The sequence below is a fragment of the Schistocerca piceifrons genome, chromosome 5, assembly GCF_021461385.2.
Source record: "Schistocerca piceifrons isolate TAMUIC-IGC-003096 chromosome 5, iqSchPice1.1, whole genome shotgun sequence".
In the NCBI taxonomy this organism is placed as follows: Eukaryota; Metazoa; Arthropoda; class Insecta; order Orthoptera; family Acrididae; genus Schistocerca; species Schistocerca piceifrons.
This window is the reverse complement of record NC_060142.1, coordinates 492640901-492662697: the sequence shown is the minus strand read 5'-3', so window position 1 is coordinate 492662697 and position 21797 is coordinate 492640901. Positions and strand designations below refer to the sequence as shown.

Here is a 21797-nt window from a genome sequence, read left to right as displayed (position 1 = left end):
TGCGCTGACGCATGTTGTCAGGCGTTGTCGATGGATCACGATACCAAATATCCTTCAACTTTACCCACAGAAAGAAATCCGGGGGCGTCAGATCCGGTGAACGTGCGGGACATGGTTTGGTGCTTCGGCGACCAATCCACCTGTCATGAAATAATACCGCACGCGACCTATGTGCCGGACATCCATCATGTTGGAAGCACATCACCAGTCGGTCATGCAGTGAAACATTTTGGAGTAACATCGGTAGAACATTACGTAGGAAATCAGCATACATTGAACCATTTAGACTCCCATCGATAAAATGGAGGCCAATTATCCTTCCTCCCATAATGCCGCACCATACATTAACCCTCGAAGTTCGCTGATGTTCCACTTGTCGCAGCCATCGTGGATTTCCCGTTGCCCAATAGTGCATATTATGCCGGTTTACGTTACCGCTGTTGGTGAATGTCGCTTCGTCGCTGAATAGAACGCGTGCAAAAAATCTGTCATTGTCTCGTAATTTCTTTTGCGCTCAGTGGCAGAACGTGCAAGACGTCCAAAGTCGTCACCATGCAATTCCTGGTGCACAGAAATTTGGTACGGGTGCAATCGATGTTGATGTAGCATTTTCAACACCGACGTTTCTGAGATTCCCGATTCTCGCGCAGTTTGTCTGCAACTGATGTGCGGATTAGCCGCGACAGCAGCTAAAACACTTACTTTGGCATCATCATTTGTTGCAGGTCATGGTTGACGTTTCACATGTGGCTGTACACTTCCTGTTTCCTTAAATAACGTAAATATCCGACGAACGGTCCGGACACTTGGATGATGTCGTCCAGAATACCGAGCAGCATACATAGCACACGCCCGTTGGGCATTTTGATCACAATAGCCATACATCAACACGATATCGACCTTTTCCGTAATTGGTAAACGGTCCATTTTAACACAGGTGATGTATCACGAAGCAAATACTGACCGCACTGGCGGAATGTTACGTGATACCACGTACTTATACGTTTGTGATTATTACAGTGCCGTCTATCACAAAGCGAAAAAAGTGGCCCAACTAAAAAATTCATATTTCTTTGCATACTACGCGAATATGTAATAGAAAATGGGGGTTACTATTTAAAAAAACGCAGTTGATATCCGTTTGACCTATGGCAGCGCGATCTAGCGGGCCAACCATAGCGCCATCTGGTTTCCCCCTTCAAGCTAGACGAGTTTCGTTCTTTGTAGTTTTTTCGTTTCATGCTTATTTCGCGAGATATTTGGCCCGGTCACTATAATGGACCACCCTGTATATTAGTTAAATAAGAACCTACTTCAGTAAATCCATTATCGACCCTCTCGTAGATTGGAATAAGCTTCTAATTTTAATAGTCATCGGACAAAGTTCATTGTTCTAGCGACCTACTGTAAACAGACGCCAGAAGAGGGCTCAGTTCGTTCTTATATTCACAACAAAACATGTTTTGTAGACAATGAATATTGTTGTGCATGATAGTAAGTTCCCAATAAGTGTTAGGAGAGGGTGTGGAGTATGAAGGACAAGAAGGATGGGACACTGTGCCTGGGGACTAGGTGTGGTTTTGAGTATTGTGCAATGTATGAATCGACTGTGAGAGCTGAAACAATGAGGAGGTTATCACCTTCAGTAGAACAATGATAAATTTGAAATTTTACGATTTTTGCTTATAACTTTCGACTCAGTAGTTGTGGGCAAGGGTTCTTTATTTCAAAATGATGGATTTACCATTCTCCACTATCCATTAAGATAAGTATCACAGTCATAGAAACACCCTGCATCTTGTTTGCGATGGTAGAAAAGAGAACATATACGGTACCCAAGAAGTCACTTTACTTTTCTTGGCCTTGTGTAGTTGGGGAAATGCGCAGCAGTTTTATTTGTATCTCTACTCTGAAGCTGAGAGAAAGTATTGATGCTAGTGTTGCTTTTTTTCGGTACTGGATTGTTGTAGTTGCAAAGTCGTGACCGATGTGTGCGGATACATTTCCATTGATGAGGGGCGATTATGGGCGTGTATACAGGTGTGCGAAGCAATCCTGGCCGGCCGGGGTGGTCGAGCGGTTCTAGGTGCTACAGTATGGAACCGCGTGACCGCTACGGTCGCACGTTCGAATCCTGCCTCGGGCATGGATGTGTGTGACGTCCTTAGGTTAGTTAGGTTTAAGTAGTTCTAAGTTCTAGGGGACTGATGACCTCAGCAGTTAAGTCCCCTAGTGCTCAGAGCCATTTGATCCAAAGCAATCCTGCTTGGTTGGGAAAAAACATGCTTTCGTTTCAGAGGGTGTCAAAGATAGGCCACACAGTGGCTGTAAGGAAACAACGTCTGCCCCAATCGCACAGTCAACAAAGCAGTCTCCATTAAAATCCATTTAGAGAAGTTCAGCTGAACAGCAAGTACTTTCCAGATTGAGATCTTCACTCTGCAGCGGAGTGTGCGCTGATATGTAACTTCCTGGCAGATTAAAACTGTGTGCCGGACCGAGACTCGAACTCGGGACCTTTGCTTTTGCAAAGATTTGAAAATTAGAGAATTTAGGCTGATGACTGTGAGTGAATTACCTGACAACTACAGGGAACTGCAAGACTGCAGTCTGACGTGCTTTATTGGCACGCTTTCCTAATGGACAGTTTGCCCAAGAGTGTTACTATCTGATGAATGTTTGAAATACTGCAATTTACACAGGGGGAATACAGTATTCTAGTCTAAGGAAAATTCCTATTATGAGCAAGAGTTGGAAAGGAACGTGCCTCATGTTATAATATGGGCCGGGATGTCATCACGGTAACTGTCCTTTCAATTTTTTTTTTTGAGGATATACGAATATTATTTCTTATTGAGGAATGCAAACATGGTTAACATCTCAGCTCAAAGACAACATAATTATATACCTTGTTTAGCTACAATAGGAATGGAGTCCCAGCATAAACGAACTGCTTGGTGAATAATTTCGAGGCCACTGGATTAGGCATGGTTCAGCAACATCTTTAGCCCCAATGAAATAATCATCACGAGGCCCGAATCTTACAATGCCATGAATCTCATTACGTGGCTCATCTTCGGTACTAGACTAATGTGAACTAAAAAAAGGCCTTTCGAGGGAACTCCTGAAATGCAACACAAGATATCAAGAAGGACATGGTATCCCGTGTAAGGAGCAATGGTGCATGTTCTGATCTGCTACGTGCGTAGTTTTTATACATAAGTACTCAATAAACAATATACTGTTTTGACCTGGGTATGGGGACATCTCAGACAAGCTGTAAAGCGGGACCTAGTGCAGACACACAGATAACTTCAACGTACAATATACTGTTTTGACCTGGGTATGGGGACATCTCAGACAAGCTGTAAAGCGGGACCTAGTGCAGACACACAGATAACTTCAACGTTTTACTTACTTTCTGCTGTTACTTCGTCGCTAGCATAATTATTGGTATCTTTTGAGGATAGAAGCGAAGGAAGTATGGCAATCAAACAAACATTTTTTTACTTTATAATCTAAAAAGACACTAACAGACGTGGCTAACTGTTTTAGCAAACCTCCAACAGTGCATCCGGGCGTACCTTTCTTGTGCAACCAGTGGATCACCATCAGTAATGTCACACGTCCTCAGTCTATGACACTCTACAAATGCATTTGGAATTCAGCTTGTGGAACTGGCTCAAGCCTGTTAATTAAGAATCTTACGCCACTATCTCATCCACGACTAATTAATAGCCATAAATTTTTTTCCACCAGAAGAAACGGAACGAAATATCTGCCATCCGAAAGTCACCCAAATAGAGCTCATAGAGACCTCTGTTGCATACATTGACCGAAATGGAAAGTGTTACATGAACAACTGAAACCATGCTACCAAATCTATATTTCAGTGTTGACTACAGTTTCATCCTGATGTCAGCTCATTTCCAGTATTTTCAGTGCAGTAAAAAGCCATTCCCACATATGAAGAATGGTGTGAGCCCTTGACGACTTTTCGAATGTCCTATGTTACTGAAACTTTCCAGGAGGAGCCCGTCAACACAGAGGACGTGCAGAAAGAGCTGATTCACATCTTTGAGCAACACCGAATCATTGACACAATGGACAGGATAGCTTCTCACCACCTGATTGCACAGACAGTTGGCTGAGTGCATTGACTGCAGCATGGGTGGTGACATAATGGACTCATCAGTCTGGCAAGAAGAATAGTCACTAGTCTTTCCATAATCACAACACCACGAGAAGACCATATGATTTTCGACTATCTCTGATAGGCGAAAACTGACGAAATCCAGTCAAGGGTTACGGGAAATGAGTCACCACGAACCGTATGGAATGCATTACTGGATGGTGAGTTGAGATTTCAAATTGCCATGCGTCGTTTACAGCTGACGCCATCAACTGAAGCCTGCATGGTGAGGAGCCAGAGTTAGCGGGGACATCGAGTGTCATTGTGTGCTGTTCAACAATCATGTACGCCCCTGTCTGTGGCGATCAGATCGACGCCGAAGTGTCCTTCTGAAATGTCACGGGAAGCAGGGATTCTCGAAAAATTCAAATGACTCCAAGCACTACGGGACTTAACATCTGAGGTCATCAGTCCCCTAGACTTAGAACTACTTGAACCTAACTAACCTAAGGACATCACACACATCCATGCGCGAGGCAGGATTCGAACCTGCGACCGTAGCAACTGCGTGGTTCCCGACTGAAGCGATTACAACCGCTCGACCACAGCGGCCCGCAAAATGTATGCCCCGACGATTCTTGAGACAATTATCACTTCAGCTCCTGGAATTGCGATGTGGACAGCTGTTTGATACGACAACAAGGGACTCAGGTTGCCCTTTCCTCACAAGATATCCTACAAACAATGTATGGAGGACAGCAGGCAGATTCTGTACTCCCTAGATTTGTGAAAAGCATTTGACACGGTTCCCCACAGCAGTTCGTTGACGAAGATTCGAGCGTAAGATTTAGGTTCCCAGATAAGTGAGTGACTTTTTAAATAATAGAACCTAGTACGCAGTCTTCGACGACAAGTGTTCATCCCACACAAGGGTTTCGTCAGGGGTGCGCCAGGGAAGTGGGACAGGAGTACTTTTATTGTCTATATACATAAATGACCCGACGGAGAGAGTGAGCAGCAATTTACGGATGTTCGCCGATGATACTGTGGTGTACGCGAAGGTGTCATCGTTGAGTGACTGTAGAAACATACAAAATGACGTGGACAAAATTTCTAATTGGTGTGATGAATGGCAGCTTGCTCTAAATGTGGAAAAATGTAAGTTAATGAGTAGGAAAAACAGGGCTGCAGTGTTCGGATACAGTATTAGTGGGGTGCTGCTTGTCACTTCGATTAAATATCTAGGCGTGACGTTGCATAAAGACATGATGCGGAATGATCACGTCAATCTGGTGGTAGGGAAGGCGAATACTCGACTTCGTTTTATTGGGAGAATTTTGGGAAAGTGTAGCTCATACATAAGAGGAAACGGCGAATAAAACGCTAGTGCTTTCCATTCTTCGGTATTGTTCGAGTGTTTCGGATCTGCGCTAGGTCGGATTAAAGGAAAACTTTGAAGCAATTCAGAGGCGTGCTCCTAGATTTGTTACCGGTAGGTTCCATCAGCACACAGGTATCACGTAGATGCTTCCTGAACTCAAGTCAGAACCCCGGGGGGGGGGGGGGGGGGGAGAATGCTCTTTTTTTCGTAAGGCACTATTGTGCAAATGTAGAGAACCGGCATCTGAGACCGACAGCAGAACGATTCTACTTCCGCCAACATACATTTCGCTTAAGGATCATGAGGATTGTGGAATATATATGCAGATGTACAAGTAAACTCATGCTCATAAATTAGGGATAATGGTGATACATGGTGAAACAACGCTCTGGTGGACGGTTTGGGGGTTTAAAGCACCTCAGGGTATGACCATGCTGTGCATTTTTACTGCGGTCGTCGCACGGTGGCGCTGACAGCAGTCCACATACGCAGAGGTGTGTTGGTGCATGTCAGAGTACGGTGCAGCGATTACGTGTGCAGACGTTTTCAGGCGTGATAATTGTGACTGTGTGCTGAAAATGGCTCAAAGAACACATATTGATGACGTTATGAGGAGTAGAATACTATAGCGACTGGAGGCTTGTCAAACACAGTAGGTCGTAGCACGGGCCTTCCGTCTGCCACAAATTGTGATCTCAAGATTATGGCATCGATTCCAGCAGGCAGGAAACGTGTCCAGGCGCTTCAGTACGGGACGTCCACAGTGTACAACACCACAAGATGACCGATATCTCACCATCAGTGCCAGCAGACGGCCACGGAGTACTGCAGGTAGTCTTGCTCGGGGCCTTACTGCAGCCACTGGAACAGTTGTCTCCAGACGCACAGTCTACCCGTTTCCACCCGAACCCACACGATCGTGCGGGTTCGGTTTTTATTTTTTTACGACAAACTGAATCTCTTGCCTTGCTTCCAACCGACCTGCAACGATTGTGCAGGTTGTGCGCTTGGCGTTTCTCATGTTTATGTTGCCATTCGGCGCCAACAGATTGCAGTACATGTTGTTTAAGTTGATCGAGAAGTGAGCATTATGCCGGCGCCTGGTTAGTAGCTCATAATTAAGTTAAATGGAATTGTTTCGGCGATTTGCTGGATCTGGTTATTTGTTATAGTGTGTACAACGTTGTGATATTGATAATTACTGGTAACTTCATATCTTTGCACAGTAATTGTGCGTTAAATTTGTACTAGCATGATTGTGCGGGTTAGGTGTTGACTGTGTAACTTCATCCTCGAACGGGTGTTGTTGATTGTGTCATTGGCCTCGCTATAGTACTGCTTTCATACAGTTTTGAATGGGAAAGTTTTTATGCACATTCCCGTTATTGTATGCAGGTTTATCAGACAGTTAAATCCGTTCTCTATTAGAGGATTCGGATTTGAGTGGCATTTCGTCAGATGAAGAAGACGAGTTTGTTCCTCCTCCTTCAAATATTCAGCAGGCAGACGACTTGTCTGATGATGATTTGAGTGCCGAAGAAGTTCCTGAAGAGCGCAGGAGTTCACACAGTGTCACAGAAGGTGTCAGACCACTGCTTTTTCGGAGATCAAATTTTGTTCAGATGTTTCATCCACCAAACATTAATTACAGTGCTGCTGAGGTCAGTGACAAAGAGGTGCGATCTGAGTTACCTATTTCGTGTATCATTCCCACTTTCGTACTAAAATATCTTCTTTTTAATTCTAGAGTCCTTCACCAATTGGAACTCCTGCTGAATATTTCTGTGAATATTTCAATGAAAAGTTTTTTGAAAAGGCAGCGAAATATACAAATATGAATAGTGTTGCAAAGACAGGGAAATTGCAGACAGGGAAATCCCTAGGGACTACAGCTCATAAACTGAAGGTGTTTTTGGGATAAATTTAATGATAGGGTGCATAAGGTATCCTAGGCTACCCATGTACTGGAAGAAATCTATTTCTTTATCAGCTATTAGTGACACTATGTCTAGAGACCGGTTCCTTGCACTCAGGAATAATGTGCACTTTGTTGATAGTATAAAACCACCTGAAGAGGCTAAAACTAATAGACTGTGGAAAGTTCAGCCAGTGATCGACACAGCAAGAAGATGTCACAGTTTGCCTTGCAGCTTTAAAGACTACAGTATTGATGAGCAAATGATCCCTTTTACTGGGCGTTGCAAACTGAAGCAATATGTTAAAGGAAAACCAAGGCCTGTAGGTCTTAAAAACTTTATCATGGCCTCAGCATCAGGTATAGTGTTGGATTTTGAAATTTATCAGGGGCTACTACACCTTTGGGTGGTAAGTCACTAGGATTAGGCCCTTCTGTTATTTTACGACTAACACAGACTCTCCCACAATGAAGTTTTGTTTATTTTGATAGGTACTTTACCACAATTCCTCTCTTAGCAAAGCCTAAGGAGAAAGGAATTGAGGCTACTGGCACAATGATGGTAAACAAAATTAAGAATGTTAATTTGAAAGAGGGAAGAATGAAAAGAGGAGAGTGTCATTCTAATGTTAGAGCAAATGACGCTGTAGTAATTACTGAGTGGCAAGACAGAGGGTCGTGATAGCATCCACTTGTGCTGGCACTGAGCCAAAATGTAAAGTTCAAAGGTGGTGTAAGCAGGAGGTCACTATCTTGATGTCGATTGCCCTTTTGTAATTCAGCAGTACAATGCCAATATGGGTGGCGTAGACATTCATGACCAGCAGGTTGAGTGTTACCGAACGTGGTTCAGAACCAGAAAATGGACGCTCAAGTGCTTGCTGCATTTCATAGACCTTTCAGAGGTCAACTGCTGGTTTCTCTACAGAGAGCACTGTCGTGAAAACCAGACTGCCAAAAAGAACATTATGGATCTGTTGAAATTTAGAATGTCTCTAGCTGAGGCTCTTCTGTCATGTCCATACAGAAAGAGGGGAGCTGAAGACTTTAAAACACCGTTAGATGATACATTAAGTATCTCCACAAAGGCAAAAGTTTACAAACCCCATCCGAAACCAGGTTTGGCCGACAGTGGATGACATTTTGTCATCAACGAACATGTCAGTATGAGCGCTGCAGTTCCAGAACAAAGACAAAGTGCACAAAATGCAATCAGTACTTACGTTTGCAAAAGGAAAGGGTTGTTTCAAATTATTTCACGAAAAGTGAAGCAGTCTGAACCATGACTTTGTGTTACAAAATAAATAACTAAAATTTTATTTTTAATTTTTTTGCCACAGAATATGATTTGCAATCTACGTAACATTTTTTATAATAACTAATAGGCGGCCGGTGTGGTCGAGCGGTTCTAGGCGCCTCAGTCTGAAACCGCGCGACCGCTACGATCGCAGGTTCGAATCCTGCCTCGGGCATGGATGTGTGTGATGTCCTTAGGTTAGTTAGGTTTAAGTAGTTCTAAGTTCTAGGGGACGGATGACCTCAGATGTTAAGTCCCATAGTGCTCAGGGCCATTTGAACCAATAACTAATAAATAAAAGTAATAAAAGAATATTTTTTTATTCATAACTGTTCCTCAGATAACTTATAATATCAAACAAATAGCAGGAAGTCAGAGAATAATTTTGGTGAAATAAAACCTGACCCTCACGATTGTGCTAGTTGTTTTCCCGCGACGTTTTTTATGGAAAAGTTTTTTTCTTATTTTTCCCAGTGTCTACTATGCCCAAGTATACAGAGAATTCAACTTTATTCACCATTTTCCAAAAAAAGGTGTTCAGGGTGGAAAGGCTACAGACGACTGAACAGACATGGTTTTAATCGCCCCGAGATCTGCAAGGTGCGTTCCACTGTCTCCTGATTACAGGAGAGCCCGTAAAGCCTGGTGTCAAGAACACAGTACATGGTCATTGGAACAGAGGTCCCAGGTTATGCTCACGAATGAGTCCAAGTATAGTCTGAACAGTGATTCTCGCCGGGTTTTATATGGCGTGAACCAGGAACCAGATACCAACCGCCAGCCGGAGTAGCCGAGCGTTTCTAGGCGCTACAGTCTGAAACCGCGCGACCGCTACGATCGCAGGCTCGAATCCTGCCTCGGGCATGAATGTGTGTGATGTCCTTAGGTCGGTTAGATTTAAATAGTTCTCAGTTCTAGGGGAGTGATAACCTCAGTAGTTAAGTCCCATAGTGCTCAGAGCCAGCCAGATACCAACCACTTAATGTCATTGAAAGGGACATGTATGGAGGTCATGGTTTGATGGTGTGAGGCGGGATTATGATTGGTGCACGTACACCCCTGCATGCCTTTGGCAAAGGAAGTGTAACAGGTCAGGTGTATCGGGACGTCATTTTACACCAGTATGTTCGCCTTTTCATGGGTGCAGCGAATCCCATCTTCCTCCTGATGGATGATAACGCACGGCCCCATCGAGCTGCCATCGTGGAGGAATACCTTGAAACAGAATATATCAGGCGAATGGAGTGGCCTGTCTGTTCTCCAGACCTTAATCTCATCGAACACGTCTGGGATGCTCTCGGTGGACGTATCGCTGCACGTCTTCAAACCCCTAGGACACTTGAGGAGCTCCGACAGGCACGGGTGCAAGAATGGGAGGCTATACCCCAGCAGCTGCTCGACCACCTGATCCAGAGTATACCAACCCGTTATGCGGCCTGTGTACGTGTGTATGGTGATCATATCCCATATTGATGTCGGGGTACATACGCAGGAAACAGTGGCATTTTGTAGCACATGTGTTTCGGGACGGTTTTCTCAACTTATCACCAATACCGAGGACTTGCAGATCTGTATAATGTGTGTTACCTATGTGCCTATGCTATTAGGGCCAGTTTTCTGTAGTGCCACGTTGTATGGCACCACATTCTGCAGTTATCCTTAATTCATGAGCATGAGTGTAGATGGGAGACTAATTTGTTAATTGTTGATGGAAATGTGAATGCTAGCAAGAATGGTACACCTTGTTGTCATATCCTTCATGAGCAGGGTACCAAACATCATATCCCATAAGGATAATGACAGACCACACACAGTAGTTCACAGTTCTAACGACTTGAGTAGTATACGGATCCCTGACTGGCTTGTGTGGGCCCGTAAAATCCCATCTGTAAACCACGTACAGGGTGCGATGGCAATCATATACTGTCATACTAGCCTCCAGTCAGCAATCTAAAGAACTGACACTTCGCGTGTTTTTGGTACGGCGAGAAGTTCCTCAAGATGACATTCGGAACCAGCTGGCTTCCATAACACATCGAATACAAAATACCTCCGTACCCGTGACGATCAGACACCATACTGATGCTGTTGGTAGGTTTCAGTTCAGAATGGACTGACAGTTTAATTATTTAATGCTTTTTATGTGATGAACGTCTCCTCAAAATTTGGCACGTAACTGTGATACTCACTTTGATTTATCCATTGTGTTGTCCTCTAATGCGTTCATTGCTATTCACTATCACAAAACATTGATGTAGAAAAAATGGAGAAACTATGTAGTGTATACTTACGTCACGGCGCCACTTTCGTTGTACCAGCTCCTGTAGAAACCACGCATATCATCATTGAGAATACCGGTGTAGTCAATATCGATGACTAATAGGTTAGTGGGGTCCACCCCTTCTTGGGATGTGATGGCAGTGCCCAGCGTAATGGTGTAGATCTCACTGTCACCCACGGCTTCTGTCTGAGGAGTTGCTGTGAGGCTGCCTATGCCGTACTTAACTGTGACGCCTGTCACTGTGATGTCTTTGTGAAGGTGTAACTTCAGCTCCTTTATTTCCGCATTGACAGTGAAATTAGGAGTTGCTGTGATAACGACTTCGCCATCGAAGGTAAATGCATTATCACCCTGAAATGAAAGAGAAAGTACTGAATTAGTGGATAACCATTGAAGAATAAAACACAAAATAAAGATTCGATTGATTCTTGAAAATCGCTCATTGCGCAAATTGAGGATTTCTTTCTGTTCTTTACTTTTCTTTCCTTACACGAGAACCTAAAAGTTTTACTGTGGGCAGTTTGATATTTGAGTCTGCCACAGAGCTCGGATCATTTCAAACAATTTGGGAGTGGGTTCCATTTTTCCATTTGGGAATGTAGCAAGCTCCTTTATGCGGACCTGAGACTGCTACTCACTGTAGTCACAAAACTTGCTACGTGTCACATTTGAAAGCCCACAGCATTAATTACCAGTGGGTACGACTGGCTGCGCATGTATGCAGATAACCACATCCCGTGACGCGCTCACAACGTGTACACCTAGCACACGATCCACACCGGTTGAGCGCGTAGTGGGGACTGTCAGTGTGAGTGAAGCTGTGCAAAGGGGACGATGGTACTCACAAGGGGGTAGCGAGTGTTCGTTGTAGAAAGTCACGTGACAACGAAGTCGTGGAAATAATGTGATCGGTTGTTTGCTGAAACTTTTAATGGTGTCGAAGTGCCAGCAAATAGTGCAATGTAAAGCTAAGTCGGAGAACGGTATCAGACAGGATCTGTTTTGAACAAGTCAGAAAACTTTCCGAAATGTGGCCGCAAATCAGAAAATGTGGCTGCAGTTCACCAGAAAATGCTTCAGGGTCCTAGCAAATCAACCCGATGCCTGTCGCAAGAGACCGGTATATTATATCGATCATACGGACGAATGCTCCACCTGCACCCGTAGTCTGGTTGCGGTGCTAGCTTGCCACTCAGGTCACTTGAGTTGTCAGTGTGCGATTACATTGTGTGGGGAGCCCTGATGTTAATGTGTATCGAGACACCCCTCACAGTCTTTAAGAACTGCAACAGAACATTTCAGATGAGACTGCAGCAGTTCCAATAGTCCAGCTTCGATCTGCCTCCAGCACCTTGCTGACCAGGCACCAAAACTGCCAAGAATGATGGTCACTTTCAGCATCTGCTATACTTCGGTAAGTAAGTAGTCACAATCAAGCTACAGTAGCCCATTACAAACAGTATTGAAAGGTGCTTAAAAATGTTATTAGCAAGGCAAAGAGTATGTGGTATGCAAATAGAATAGATAAATCACAAGATAAAATTAAAACCATATGGCCAGTTGTGAAGGAAGTGTCTGGTCAGCAGCACAAGGTCGACGATATAAAGTCAGTTCGCAGTTAAAATATTTCTGTTACTGATAAATCAGATATGTGTACAGTATTTAACAATCATTTTCTGAACATTGCTGGTGAATTAAATAAAAGTTTAGTTTCTACAGGAAATCATATAACTTTCTTGCTAAATGCCTTTCCGAGATTGATGTCTGAAATACTCCTCTGTGATACAGACAAGAGGAAGATTGAGTCAATAATTAAATCACTGAAGACTAAGGACTCTCATGGCTATGATGGAGTGTCTAGCAGAATATTAAAGTAGTGTGCTGTACATGTTAGCCCTGTATTTAGCCATATTTGTAATTTTTCCTTTAGGAATGGTCGGTTTCCTGAGCGATTAAAGTACTCAGTAGTAAAGAAGCTTTATAAAAAGGGAGAAAGGGATAATGTAGATAATTTTAGACCTATTTCTATGCCATCAGTGTTTGCTAAAGGTATTGAAAAGGCCGTGTATGTAAGGATATTGATCATTTTATATCATACGATTTGCTATCAAATGTACAGTTCGGCTTTAGAAGTCGTTTAACAACTGAAAATGCTATATTCTCTTTTCTCTGTGAGGTACTGGATGGGCTAAACAAAAAGTTTCTAACGCTTGGCGTATTTTTTGATTTAACTACGGCATTTGATTGTGTTGATCACAAAATATTGCTCCAGAAGTTGGGCCATTACGGAATATGGGGAGTAGCTCACACTGGTTCACCTCTTACTTTAGCAACAGGCAGCAAAAGGTCATTATTCACAATGTTGATAACAGCGGTGATGTGGGATCTGAGTGGGGTACTGTGAAGTGGGGGGTGCCCCAGGGATCAGTGTTGGGGCCACTCCTGTACCGTATTTATATAAATGATATGCCCTCTAGTATTATGGGTAACTCTAAAATATTTCTGTTTGCTGATGACACTAGCTTGGTAGTAAAGGGTGTTGTGTGCAACATTGGCTCGGTTTCAAATAGTGCAGTACTTGACCTCAGTTCATGGCTTGTCGAAAATAAACTAACATTAAATCACAGTAAGACTCAGTTTTTACAGTTTCTAACACAGAATTCAACAAAACCTGACGTTTTAATTTCACAGAACGGGCATATGATTACTGAAACTGAACAGTTCAAATTTCTAGGTGTTCAGACAGATAGTAAGCTGTCGTGGAAAGCCCACTTTCAGGATCTTGTTCAAAGACTTAATACTGCCATTTTTACTACACGACCGGTGTTAGAAGTGAGTGATATTTCGACACGAAAATTAGTCTACTTTGCTTATTTTCATTCGATTATGTCGTTTGGTATTATATTTTGGGGTAACTCTTCCCATTCTAGAAGGATATTTATGGCTCAGAAACGGGCCGTTCGGACAATAAGTGGTTTGAGTTTACGAACCTCTGCCGGCCGCGGTGGCCGAACGGTTCTAGGCGCTTCAGTCCGGAACCGCGCGACTGCTACGGTCGCAGGTTCAAATCCTGCCTCGGGCATGGATGTGTGTGATGTCGTTAGGTTAGTTAGGTTTAAGTAGTTCTAAGTTCTAGGGGACTGATGACCTCCGATGTTAAGTCCCATAGTGCTCAGAGCCATTTCAACCATTTGACTTTACGAGCCTCTTGTCGACCTCTGTTCACGAGTCTGGGTATTTTGGCATTGGCCTCTCAATATGTATATTCCTCATTGTCGTTTCTTGTTACCAATATTAGTTTATTTCCAAGAATAAGCAGCTTTCACTCGGTTAATACTCGGCAGAAATCAAACTTGCATTTGGATCGGACTTCCTTAACTCTTGTGCAAAAAGGTGTGCAGTATACTGGTGCATCCATTTTCAATAAGCTGCCACTCGAATTCAAAAATCTTAGCAGTAATCCACACGCCTTCAAATCGAAACCAAAGAGTTTCCTCATGGGTCTCTCCTTCTATTCTGTCGAGGAGTTCCTTGAAAAATTAAGCTGATTCTTATTGTATTGCTGATAGCGTTTACTTAAACTTGTGGACTGACTTTTTTCAGGTTCATGAACATTTATTTTTATCTGTTATTACTTTTATGTTGTAATTTCATGTACTGACACGTTCCATGACCTTGGAGATTTGCTCCTCAATTTGGTCCAACGTAACTTGTCGTGTAAATAAAATAAATAAATCGGTATATTTCCTTTCCTCTGCTGTGTTTCTTTGTACCCTGGAACACTGTTCTCTAGGCCACCTTTATTTGCCCCACCCTGTATAATGCACTTGAGCGTGCGTGTACTTTTCTCCTTACATACAGGGTGACCCATAAGTGTGCAACCACACTACGAGACTAAAAACAGGTCCAAACAAAAATTTTAATTAAAGTAGTATGAGATGGAACTGTGAGGCTATGTTACCAAAGCGACGGCCATTTTGGAAGGTGTCATCCTGAATGCAACAAGTAATTTTCGAACGGAAAGGGTCATGTGACGTATCAAACAGATAGATAGTGCCTTTCATTTGAGTAGAGGTTTATCAATCTCGAGTTAAGTCGCATTTTCTACAGAACAAGGCAAATACTGGAGATAACACATGAAGTCTACAGTACGCGCTCAAACTGTTGTCCAGCACTTTGTAAGGTTGTTGTTATCCGCTTCACTCATTCATCATGGACGTTAACCAACACGTGAACAGGCATCACAGACCGCTCCCTGAGCTATGCAGGGTTTCCTATCTTCAGCGCCATTGCTTTCACATGTGTCGGTAGATTGAAATGTAATGGGCTTAAATCGGGGTAGTTGTATATCCAGGTAATACCGAACACCTAATCCGTAATGATCTGGGACATCATTGTCCTGAAAGGAAATTCCGAACGTTCTGTCTTCTTCTAACAACTGCGGTTACTGTTACTCCAACCTGAATGAAGAAGAACCGAACAATACTAGAACAACATATTTGCCACCAAACATTCACTTCTGACCACCACTTAACTTCGATAGATCCATCCAGTGGGGGTTGACATCAGTATCTCTGACTCTGTTTATTTACCTCTCCGTTCACACGCAAATGGCTTCATCCGCAAGCGGTGATTCACAGGGGAAACGGCGGTTTTTGTCTGGCTTGTGTGCTCCCGATTCTGATGTTTTAGCATTTAGATTCTGTAAGGGTGCGGCTTACGGGTGTCTAAATGCTCATTATTGATGTAAGGCTGACCACGGTTCCATTCTAAATGTGGCGAATACTGCGCTTTGGACCCTTACTGAACGATGCGATGCCAGAACGGCTCTTGATGTCGCTTCATCTGTAGCCGTTTTTCCAGCTTTCCATTTTTCTGTAACGTAGCTACTTCCACGGAATTTCATGAGAAGGTTCACCACAGTACTGTAGGTAATGGACGGTCTGCCCAGGAACCGTTGGTTAAAAGCTTTAGCGATCACGCAGATGCTTCACTCTCCCCGTACCAGGATGATCTAAATGCGTTCCTGGTGTGTAACGTCATCGTCTTTGGTGCCACATATAAGGACACAACACTAGCCATAGCTCTAGACTGAAAGACATAATTGTTTTTCTGGTTTAATTCTCAGAAATAAAACAAGATAATTCCAAGTTTATTATTTTTCACTCATGTTCTTGTTGTTGTGGTCTTCAGGCCAGAGACTGGTTTGATGCAGCTCTCCAACCTACCCTATCCTGTGCAAGCTTCTTCAAATCCCAGGAGCTACTGCAACCTACATCCTTCTGATTCTGTTTAGTGTATTCATCTCTAGGTCTCCCTCTACGACTTTTACCCTCCACGCTGCCCTCCAATACTAAATTGGTGATCCCTTGATGCCTCAGAATTTGCTCTACCAACCGATCGCTTTTTCTAGTCAAGTTGTTCCACAAATTTCTCTTCTCTCCAATTCTATTCAATACCTCCTCATTAGTTATGTAATCTACCCATCTAATCTTCAGCATTCTTCTGTAGCACCACATTTCGAAAACTTCTATTCTCTTCTTGTCTAAACTATTTATCGTCCACGTTTCACTTCCATACATGGCTACACTCCATACAAGTACTTTCAGAAACGACTTCCTGACACTCAAATGTATACTCGATGTTAACAAATTTCTATTCTTCAGAAACGGTTTTCTTGGCATTGCCAGTCTACATTTTATATCCCCTCTACTTCTACCATCATCAGTTATTTTGCTCCCCAAATAGCAAAACTCATTTACTACTTTAAGCGTCTCATTTCCTAATCTAATTCCCGCAGAATCACTCGATTTAATTCGGCTACATTCCCTTATCCTCGTTTGGGTTTTGTTTATGTTCATCATATATACTCCTTTCAAGACACTGTCCATTCCGTTCAGCTGCTCTTCCAGTTCTTTTGCTGTCTCTGACAGAATTACAATGTCATAGGCGAACCTCAAAGTTTTTATTTCTTCTCCATGGATTTTAATTCCCACTCCGAATTTTTCTTTTGTTTCCTTTACTGCTTGATCATTGTGCAGACTGAATAACATCGGGGACAGGCTACAACCTTGTCTCACTCCCTTCCCAACCACTGCTTCCCTATCATGTCCCTCGACTCTTATAACTGCCATCTGGTTTTCGTACAAATTGTAAATAGCTTTCCACTCCCTGTATTTTACCTCTGCCATCTGCAGGATTTGAAAGAGAGTATTCCAGTCAATTTTCACTTGTAACGCTTGCAAATAAACCCAAACATACGAGAACCGTTCAATAAGTAATGCATCATTCTTTTCTCAAAGTGGATCGGTTTTATTCGCGATTCAAATACACCATACTATTGCTCACCCTTCTGACTACAAAACCCTATATTCCTTTCAATAAGACTGACTTACGCCATCTTATGGTAGTACTCTATCGGCCGACGTAGGAGCTAACGACTTGCTCCCTCTATAAACTCCCCATCATCCACGTACTCTTTCCCACGGGGTGCCAGACAGATGGAAGTAAAAAAGTGCGAGATCCAGGCTGCAGAGGGGATGAGCAAGATCAGTTTGTGAGCTCCTTGTGGGGACGTGGGCTTGTATGAGGCCTAGCATTGTCAAAGGGAGGTCAGAGATGATAGCTGCACCATGAGGGGGAACATAAAACAAAATAACCTATTCAAAGTCCCAGAAGACCGGCACCATGACTTCACCATCTGAGGTCGCAGCTTTGAACTTTATCCTCAGAGGAGAAGTGGTGAGACACCGCTTCATGAGCTTCTGTTTTGTTCCCAGTTCGAACTGACGAACCCATGTTTCATAGCCTGTGACGATGTTCGACAAAAAATGACGTAATCAACCTCGAAACGCGCAAACAGTGATGAGCCAAAACATTACGACCACCCGCTTAATAGCTACACTACTGGGCATTAAAATTGCTACACCAAGAGGAAATGCAGATTATAAACGGGTTTCATTGGACAAATATATTATACTAGAACTGAACACGCAATTTGGGTGCAGAGATTCTGAGAAATCAGTACCCAGAACAACCACATCTGACCGTAATAACGGCCTTGATACGTCTGGGCATTGTGTCAAACAGAGCTTGGATGGCGTGTACAGGTACAGCTGTCCATGCTGCTTCAACATGATACCACAGTTCATCAAGAGTAGTGACTGGCGTACTGCGACGGGCCAGTTGCTCGGCCACCAGTGAGAGATCTGGAGAATGTGTTGGCCAGGGCAGCAGTCGAACATTTTCTGTATCCAGAAAGGCCCGTACAGGACCTGCAACATGCGGTCGTGCATTATCCAGCTGAAATGTAGGGTTTCGCAGGGGTCGAATGAAGGGTAGAGCCACGGGTCTAACACATCTGAAATGTAACGTCCACTGTTCAAAGTGCCGTCAACGCGAACAAGAGGTATCCGAGATGTGTAACCAATGGCACCCCATACCATCACGCCGGGTGATACGCCAGTGTGGCGACGACAAATACACACTTCCAATGTGCGTTCACCGCCATGTCGCCAAACACGGATGCGACCATCATGATGCTGTAAATAGAACCTGGATTCATCCGAAAAAATGACGTTTTGCCATTCGAGCACCCAGGTTCGTCGCTGAGTACACCATCGCAGGTGCTCCTGTCTATGATGCAGCGTCAAGGGTAACCGCAGCCATGGTCTCCGAGCTGATACTCCATGCTGCTGCAAACGTCTTCGAACTGTTCGTGCAGATGGTTGTTGTCTTGCAAACGTCCCCATCTGTTGACTCAGGGATCGAGACGTTACAGCCATGCGGATAAGATGCCTGTCATCTCGACTGGTAGTGATACGAGGCCGTTGGGATCCAGCACGGCGTTCCGTATTACGCTCCTGAACCCACCGATTCCATATTCTGCGAACAGTCTTTGGCTCTCGACCAACGCGAGCAGCAGTGCCGCGATACGATAAACAGCAATCACGATAGGCTACAATCCGACCTTTATCAAAGTCGGAAACGTGATGATAGACATTTCTCCTCCTTACACGAGGCATCACAAAAACGTTTCACCAGGCAACGCCGGTCAACTGCTGCTTGTGTATGAGAAATCGGTTGGAAACTTTCCTCAAGTCAGCACGTTGTAGGTGTCGCCAACGTTGCCAACCTCGCGTGAGTGCTTTAAAAAGCTAATCATTTGCATATCACAGCATCTTCTTCCTGTCGGTTAAATTTCGCGTCTGTAGCACGTCATCTTCGTGGTGTGGCAATTTTAATGGCCAGTAGTGTACATCACTGATCCTGCGTATCAGGCATCCGACAGTCTGTTGTAGAGGTATGTGGCATTAGATGTCTACGCACAGGTCACGCAATTCGTGTAAATAACGGGCCGCTGATTTGCATACTCGATGATGGCGCCCGATATGGCGCTTCTTGAAGCATCAAGGAAAAGGTAATACGGTTATAGCTGGGATTTTGAAAAGGTGACCTGCGTTGTACAAGGAAGCCAAGGCTTCAGTACCACAAGCAGGTTGAAATGACTGTGGAGCGCAGTACTTTTGCAGATGTGAGAATACTTGCACATGACAGCATAGAGATGGGCATCAAAACAGTCTTCGGAGTAAGGACTGCAATAACGATAATTGGAATCCCGTATCGATTGTTCGATCTGGAAGGTTGTTGTTAGGTTACTGGACACATAACAGAATCTGAGGTAGAGCCGGAAACGGCTTGCTGCGCGACAGACTTACCTCGAAGTAGGGCTGAAGCGTGACCTTGTAGTTGCTGGGGATGACGTCACCGGGTAGCCGGTAATCGGCCCTCTCTGCCCTTACTGCGGCGTCCGCCCGAAGCTCCGTCTGCTGGGTGAATGGGATGCCCACCACCAGGCACGGCGCCGCCAGCAACCTGTCACAAAATATCCAAGTGCTCATTGCAGCGTAGTCGTTGAACAGTGGGGGAGACATTCAGCTTGAGGTGATTTTTCTCAGTAATGTATTCCGGATTATAACTTTATTATGTTTTCGATGACCGGTTCGGATCAGTATAGTTCATCTGGAGACCTAAAACTTAGTTGTAGCATCTGTTGCACTTTGACAGTTGCAGCGGCGAGTTTCTGAAACTGAAGATGGACTATACTGGCCGAAACCGCTCATGGAAAATATAATAAAAATTTTAATTTATACCATGTTCTTCATAAAATTATATTATACTGATTAATGTGGTGTGTCTACGACTGCGTAATATCGTATTTTAGTTGTGGTGATTTTCTTCAGGAAATCTCACTACTTGTTTCCATATTTGCTTCACCAATAAATAAAAAGCGATACACTGCTGGGCAAAACTTAAGAATGAAAGTAACTTTCGCATGATGTGTCACTGGCACGTAACGTAGCTTGATGAAACTTGGACCATGCACAGAAAGAACTTCTACAGAATGATACAAAAGGTAACTAGAGAAATACATAATGTTACGCACAGAAATGACCTTTTACTCAAAGACAATAATTAGGTTGGTTGGTTGGTTGTTTGGGGGAAGAGACCAAACACCGAGGTCATCGGTCTCATCGGACTAGGGAAGGATGGGGAAGGAAGTCGGCCGTGCCCCTTCAAAGGAACCATCCCGGCATTTGCCTGGAGAGATTTATGGAAATCACGGAAAACCTAAATCAGGATGGCCGGACGCGGGATTGAACCGTCGTCCTTCCGGACAATAATTACACTGTAGTTGTGACGTCGTCTAGAGATCGCAATGCCGCATCAAAACACTGGCAACGTGAATCTATCGCTACAATTCGCAACGATGCATGGGTGGTGACGGGGGCTCCAGAAAACTACATCTTCCTCTTCCTCTCAGCACAGCAGCGCCCTCACACTGAGGTCAATATATTATCGAGCATGCAAGTTTTCAGTACATTTCGAGACCTCACCAACAGCAATCATTGTCTAGGATCACTGAGTAGTTAAAGTTTCAGATAAGCTAGTAGTGTTGTTAATGTTGAATACTGTAGCCCAAGAGAACAGTATGTTACTGCATCAAGTGATGCTTTGCTAGTCCATGGCAGTTATAAATTATCTGGTGTTCCTGTGGCAAAGAAGTTTGTTAAATTTAAGTAAATATTTTATTCATTGAAGTAATGAATGGAGCTAATATTTCCTGTGTTCTAGTTTGATGATCCTTCTCCCAGGCCAATTAAAGAATCCACAGTTGTGGACAAAGTAGTCGGACACCTAGTTACAAAAGTAATCACCACGGGTCATTATGGATCCCTTGGGAAACGGTGGGACATGGTTCTTAATAGGGACTATGGTAACCATGGACGGCAAACTCTGAAACGTGCTCCGATGCGGCTAGAGAGTTTTTGTGGTAGCTCCACCATAGCGATTGACAAATGTTGTATGTCCACTGGTGCATGTGGTCGTGTGCTACAACACGTCTCCCCAACGCATCTCACATGTGTTCGACGTTATTTAAGTCGGGAACAGGGGCAGGTCAGTCCATTCGCCGAATATCATCCCATTCCAAGAGCCCCTCAACCTTCGCTGTCCGATGCGATAGCGCATTGTCAACCGTAAAAACAAATAATCAAAATGGGAACGCTCACATAGATACTGTTGTGGCTAGAGCAAACCAAAGACTGCTATTCATTGGCAGAGCGCTTAGAAGGTGCAACAGGTCTACTAAAGAAACTGCTTACACCACGCGTGTCCGCCCTATTCTGGAGTATTGTTGTGCGGTGTGGTATCCGCGTCAGCTGGGAGGGATACATGACATCGAAAAAGTTCAAAGAAGAGCAGCTCGTTTTGTACTATCGCAAAATAGGG

At 43.8% G+C, this 21797-nt stretch overlaps 1 protein-coding gene across 1 annotated transcript in view; it reads right to left on the bottom strand.

Annotated features, from left to right (window-relative positions):
• Positions 1-19939, bottom strand: part of LOC124799102 (aminopeptidase N-like) — a 147122-nt gene extending 127183 nt beyond the window's left edge. The window contains exons 1-2 of the mRNA XM_047262641.1: positions 19724-19939; positions 11017-11357 (exon numbers count right to left, since the gene is read on the bottom strand). Coding sequence (XP_047118597.1) covers positions 11017-11357; positions 19724-19939 — 557 coding nt within the window. The remainder of the gene's footprint in view (positions 1-11016; positions 11358-19723) is intronic.
• Between the last annotated feature and the right edge of the window lie 1858 nt (positions 19940-21797).